Raw genomic sequence first — 6131 nt, forward strand, 5'->3', positions numbered from 1 at the left:
TGACCGATGATGACTGTCGCAGATGGGTCGTGCAGAGCACTTGGCAGTGAGCTTTCCCTTTTTTCCCTCCGGTAATAAACAGAGCATTTCCAATGCCCTTTTGGAATATGTGAAGGAAACATAGGGGTCCAGCGGCAGATGTTCCAAATCCTCTGCAAAACCAGCATGCTGCCGTTGCCTCCCCTTGTTGCCTTGGTATTGGTTAGATTGGGAGGTCCAGGGAAATGGAGAGAAAATCTCAGCATGTACAGCGCTCCTGCCACATGCTGGACATCTTCCTGTGCCCTGATAGAGGTTGGGACCAGTAGGAAGGGATGTGACAGACACGGGCAAGTCTTCCCAAGTGTCCTCTCCGAGCCATGGTTTGTCCCCGGCTATCCAAGTCATATGAAGAATAAAGCTCCTTGAGAGGGAGTTTAAACTGCCGACCCTGCCGCCATCCCTCCCTTCCCCAGGTAACTTCTCGTCGTGTCATTCCCACACGGCGCTTTGGTTTTGCACAGAGACTTCTGTGCCAAAGCCATCAGGAAGGACAGTGTGGCAGCATGTGGGACTTTGCTGTGGAGCTCAGGAAAAGAGGCACCATCCATCCCCATATCTATTCAGGTTGCTGAACTGAGTGCATGAACGGAAACAGGAACTGTCTCTCAGGCATGTGCTATGCGCTGGCTCACGTGGTGTAACCTGTGTGTCTGCTGAGGGCATTGTGGTGGGGGGTTTGGTGATCCTGTCACGGCTGCTGTGGCTGGATGTTTTGGGAGGTGTTTGGCAGCGTGGTCTACATTATGGGCTGGTTTTTGAGGAAGGGCAGAAAAGGTCCAGAGAGTCTGTTCCAGGGCATGGAGCTTTAAGAAACTCTCCTGTCATTCCAGGGCAGAGCCATGTCTGCATGCTGAAGGTGGGTGGCGCAGGGACTGGCTGGCAAGATCTTCACCTGCAGCAGGTGGGGCAGAGAAGGCCAAAAGTGCTTCGAGGAGCACTGGGAGACAGAGGGAAAACTGGAGGTGAACATGGTGCAGGGGTGCAGGAATGTGGAGGCGATGGGGGCAAGGCATTTGGGGAGGTGCTGGAGACCGGTGACGCTCTCCCCCTCTGACCAGTGGCCTTCCAAGAGGCCTTGAGCTTGGCCTTTTCCCCTGGGCTGTGTCTCCTGCCATGCCAATCCGGGAGGCCTGGTGCTGCGGGCAGCCCATGGGGAATGGCCAGCGTGGGCAGTAAAGTCTGTGTGGGCCCATCAGGCCTTGCTGGGCTGCACAGTGCAGGAGCCTAAGGCTGGGAGATGAGAGGGATGGTAAAAAGGGAGGAAGTGTGGTTAGTGGAGATGGGCATGGTCTGTGCTCTCTGTAACCCTCCCGTAGCAAGATGTGATTCCTGAGGGAAGGCAGGAGGATGCCAGGAAGTTTCCAAAGGTCCCTCTGAGAAGGCAATGTGTGGGAGCTGACTTGAACACTCATGAGAACCCATGCTGCCACTAGGGGTATTGCATGGGGGGGAAATAAAATGAAAAGAAGGGTCAACATTGCGATGCAACACAGCTTTTATTGCAGTTTGAGGGGGGAAGGAATTGGGAGAAGCGGAAAGCCCCAGCCAGGAGAAGCCCATGTCTCCGGGCCGTGGGCAGAGCTAGGTAGAGCAGTAACCATGCTGCAGGAACAGGCACCCATCATGGGGCTACATTGTCATGTGAAGTATGTCTGAAAGCGATACTGAATTGGGGCATGAAATACTCCGAGTTGGCCACCAAGAGCTACGAGGCGTCCAAGCTCTGGATCCAGGCAGCGCTGAAGGGATGTACTGTGCTTGGGCATCATCATGTTGGGATGTGCGGGGGTTTTCCTGGAGCTTTCTGTTGTCTGAGGCCAGCACCAGGTGGGGCTTAGCAGCTCCCACAGCTGCCACCGAAGGACATGAGGCCTCGGCCCCAGCCGCCATATCCACAGCCCCCAAAGCCTCCGTAGCCTCCACAGCTACCATAGCCTCCATAGCCCCCATAGCCACCAAGGCCTCCATAGCCCCCGTAGCCCCCAGAGCCTCCATAACCACCACGGCCTCCAAAACTGCCGCCAGAGCCCCCGGCAATGGCGGGGACTCCCGCTGAGCCCACAGCGCTGTGCTGTGGGAAGGAGCTGAGGATGGGTCCGGGGAAGGTGACCACCGTGGCCGGGGGCTGGATCACCACCGAGGAGCTCGGGCACTGACGCACACAGGGCTCGTTGGTGGTGTCAGCCAGCGGGCACGGGGCGGCCACCCCACACGAAGGGGCACACAGGCTGGAGCAGGACATCCTTCTCTTCGGGTGGTCAAGCTGCAAGACAAGTCAGAATTACGCTGCAGTTCAAGGCCTGACGCCAAATCCATCCTCACTCTCTTGCACTTGTTACCTCTGCTCCAGGACATTCCCTGGATCATCTCAGGCAGTCAGAGCAAAGTCCCATTCCACAGTGGACCTGCTGCTGGAAACCCCTTGCTCTCCCCCATGCTCCCTGGGCCTGACTGCCTCATAGGAAAGAAGAAAAGCCTCCTCATCAAATGAAGATGGGAAATGGGTGAGATCCAAAGGGACCGGAGCGCATCAGTATTACCTATAGATCTTATGTGCAAGTTTAAATTCCCAGCCTTTCCCTGCCTCTGAGAGAGCACCATTACATCTCAACTATTCATGATGAAGTGGGGTGGAGAAGACAGCAAAAGAGATGTTGAGGAAGACAGAGCTGAGGAAGGAAAGAAGGACGTAAGTCTTGGACTTACCAGAATGATCAGGAGAGTCGAGTGGAAGAAGCTGGATAGGGAGCAGTGAAGCCCTCAGCTCTTTTATACATGTCCCAGACAGCCTGGGGCAGTTGCCAGCATCAGCCACAGAAGCCCCAGCTAATGATGAAATCACTTGGTGAAGCCTCATGAAACAAAATGAATCCATCCTCCTTGGGGAGAGTAGCGAGCAAACGTGCCCTGCAGAGCAAACAGGGAATGAGAGGGAGAGACCATGACGCGCCATGACATGAAAGAAAAGGCGATGCTGTAGCTCACCTCATGGCACCAATAAACCCCGATCGATCCCTAATCCTCCCACTTTGCTCATGCGCTGGAGCCTCGGGCGCCTTGCAGAATTGCTTTGCAATCCTGGGTACAGCATTCACGCCTGCATTACCTCTCTTTTACAAGGCGGCCAATAGAGGCACTGGAAGGTTGGGTGAAGGGAGACGTCATTCCACATGCTTGGAATGGGTCCCAAAGGGCCACCATCTTCCAATGCACTTGTGCGGAAACGAGTCAGGAGCATCCCTTAAACATGTCTCTCATGGAATGGGCTGTGCCATATCCCAACGCCCATATGCGGTCCAGGGCACGTTTGCATACCACTGACCCCAGTAAACAGGCACAATAGTTTTTGTATTATAATGTGTGTCATGAAGTTTATCCACTGGGTTCTATGAGTACTTGGGCATTCTGCTCTGGCCGATGCCCCAGGGGACCTGGGATATGTATAAAAGAGCTGAAGGCTTCACAGCCTCTATGCCTATTCCTGCATTTGACTCTCCTGATCAAACGGGTAAGTGCAGCACTTGGAAGCCTCTTGCAGATAGCGTCACTTGCCCGGCTGAGGCTGAGGCTTCCTGTCCTTCAGTGCCAGCTGTGGGAGCTGCTAAGTCCCACATGGTGTCGGCCACAGACGATAGAGAGCTCCAGGAAAGCCCTGGGCACATCCCAATGTGATACGTTAAAGAAGGACATCCGTTGAACTCTTCTGGGATTCAGAGTTTGGATGCCTCGTATCTGCTTGTTTCCCAGCTCTGCCTTCCTCCTGCCCAACTTCAGTATCCTTTGATGCCTTGCTTCCCATGTCATTGTAGCCCCATGATGGATGCCTGCTTCTGTAGCATGGTTGATGCCATCTGCTAGGAGATATCAGCTGCCCTTTACCTGACCCATGGCTCTTCTCCGAACTCCTCCCCCACCTCAAACTGCAATAACAGCTGTGTTGCATTGCAACGTTGACCCTTTTGGCAGCTTCATGATTTTTTTTTTTCCAGTCACTGTTTCTGTTTTGGTTTTTTTAGTTTCTTGCTCACATTTTGTATTGTGTTTTCCGCACACATTAATGAATCCTCAAGCCATGAACAATCATTTTTTGTCTGAATTTATTCTTTACTCTGGCTGTTATTATTTCTAGATCTGAGTGATGATGTGAAATGTTAGATTGTCATTAATCTTCATATCACATTTGTGGAAGCTCTGAATTTCTCTCAGAAAGGAGTTTTCAACTGCAAGGTAGGGACGTTCTAGCAAATCATGAGCTTCATTACAACAGTGGATTTCAAAGGTGAAATACCACTTTCTGGTTTGTTTGGTCTATAGAGGAATGAAGGTTAAACTTGTGGCATATTTCTTTCTTCTTCCTACTCTGCACCTGGTTCCCACCCAGTTATGATGCTTGGGGTGATTCATTGAGCATTTGCCATGCAATGGGACTAGTGCATTCATGAGTGCTGTCCTCTGTGGGCAGCTTGAAGGCTTCCTTCCCCCTGTGAACTCAGGGAAGCTCTGCAGAGTGTGTCAGGGGGCCATGTGTGGGCTCTGCATTTCTTCACCCTTCTGGCTGCACTCCAATATCCACATCTTGCTTTAGGCTGGAAAAGTTGCTCTGTCCTGAGATGGACATGGCAAAATGGGACCTGAGCATTATCCGAGCCCTTGCAGGGATTGCTGTTACAAGTGGCGACTTCCAGGGACGCAGGTTGGTCCTGGGGAAGTGTCAAATGTTCAGCACATATTTAATGACATTGTGTAGAAAAGTATTCCTGGGATTTTGTGACCTTTGCGCTCAAAGAAGAAACATGGAATACCTATGATGAAGGATAAATTTACTATATATTCAATTGATAAGTAAAAGAAGAAGGAAATGATTATGTGATAATGAAAACCAGGAGACATAATTTGGTACAGAAAATTTATTTGGGAAGAGACAGTTTTTCTACAATTCTGGAACAAAATTGTACAGAATATAAACACCATCTTTCCAGGGTATCAATGAGGCACTGGCTAATCACCAGGGTCAAAGTGATGCAGTCTATAAAAAATGGTTTTTCTTCGTTGGCACAGTTGCTGTGTGCAATTTCTAGCATCCTAAGTCACCACTCTAAGTTCAGTGTCAATAGTATAACTGAAAGAAGACAAAGCACAATGTAAGCAGATGACTAAACTGGAAAGCCAGAGAATAACAGATCTAAACTAAAGACAAAATAATAAAATGCACACATGAACCTGCCTTTCACAGGTGCTGAGCATTAGCAGCTCCCATTCGCAGCCAGACATCACCCAGCACTGGGGCTGGTATCCATCAGCTCCACCCCAAATTTGCATCTTGAGTTTCCTTTGCTGCTTCTTTAAACCGCTCTGCGCACACCTTAGTATGTCCACCGCTTCCCAGAGCGGTATGAATTGCATGGATGTGTCCATTGGGAAGAATAGGTGTAGGAGTATTTTGGGGCACACCGTGGCTCAGGTCGGGCGATGACCTGGGATGCAACTTTCTCAGTTGCTGCCTCCAGCCTCCCCATCACCTCCGCTGGCAGAGGTGCTGCAGTGGGAGCCTCTGTCAAGGCCACCTCTGAGGGCTCTGAGGGTCCCACGACGGTTTGCTGGGGGTAGGTGGTGAGGATGGGCCCTGGGAAGGTGACAACGACGGGGGGTGGGTATATGATCACCCGGGAGTCACCGCAGGCCACGACGCAGGGCTCATTGCTGCTGGTGGCCAGGGGTTGCGGGCACTTGGCATCACAGGGATTGGTGCATGCCAGCTGCTCGGAAGCCATTGCCTGGCCGTAGTAAGGGAATGCCTGCAAGTTATTTGCATAATTAGTAAAACCAATAAAAATCCATGCAGTTGGTTGTTGACACTTCAAAGAGTGGCTCTGAGAGATTTTTAGACAGATATAATTTGGATAAAGACATTAAGCTCCTGTAACTACAGGAGCTTATCTTTAACTACAGATAAAGTAGTTAAGCTCCTTTCCTTGTATCTACCGCCTTTCACTTAGCTTGCATCTATTTGTCCTTTCTAATTTGCTACTTCAGACTTGCTCTTTTTCCTTCTTTTGCTCTGGGAGAGCAAAACCGCTCCCCTTTCTTTG

The 6131-nt window shown here is 51.0% G+C and overlaps 2 protein-coding genes across 2 annotated transcripts; both read right to left on the bottom strand.

The window, feature by feature from the left end:
- Window positions 1–1876: 1876 nt before the first annotated feature.
- LOC115602812 (claw keratin-like) lies at window positions 1877–2284 on the bottom strand. Its single transcript, XM_030474246.1, has one exon. The coding sequence runs from the start codon at window positions 2282–2284 to the stop codon at window positions 1877–1879; it is 408 nt and encodes a 135-aa protein (XP_030330106.1).
- A 3121-nt stretch (window positions 2285–5405) lies between these two features.
- On the bottom strand, window positions 5406–5813 carry LOC115602813 (feather keratin 4-like). The gene has a single exon (XM_030474247.1). The coding sequence runs from the start codon at window positions 5811–5813 to the stop codon at window positions 5406–5408; it is 408 nt and encodes a 135-aa protein (XP_030330107.1).
- Between the last annotated feature and the right edge of the window lie 318 nt (window positions 5814–6131).

The sequence above is a fragment of the Strigops habroptila genome, chromosome 22 (genome assembly GCF_004027225.2).
Source record: "Strigops habroptila isolate Jane chromosome 22, bStrHab1.2.pri, whole genome shotgun sequence".
Taxonomy (NCBI): Eukaryota; Metazoa; Chordata; class Aves; order Psittaciformes; family Psittacidae; genus Strigops; species Strigops habroptila.

Coding starts and splice junctions, on each gene's coding strand:
- LOC115602812 (XM_030474246.1), bottom strand. CDS start 2,284: ATGTCCTGCTCCAGCCTGTGTGCCCCTTCGTGTGGGGTGGCCGCCCCG.
- LOC115602813 (XM_030474247.1), bottom strand. CDS start 5,813: ATGGCTTCCGAGCAGCTGGCATGCACCAATCCCTGTGATGCCAAGTGC.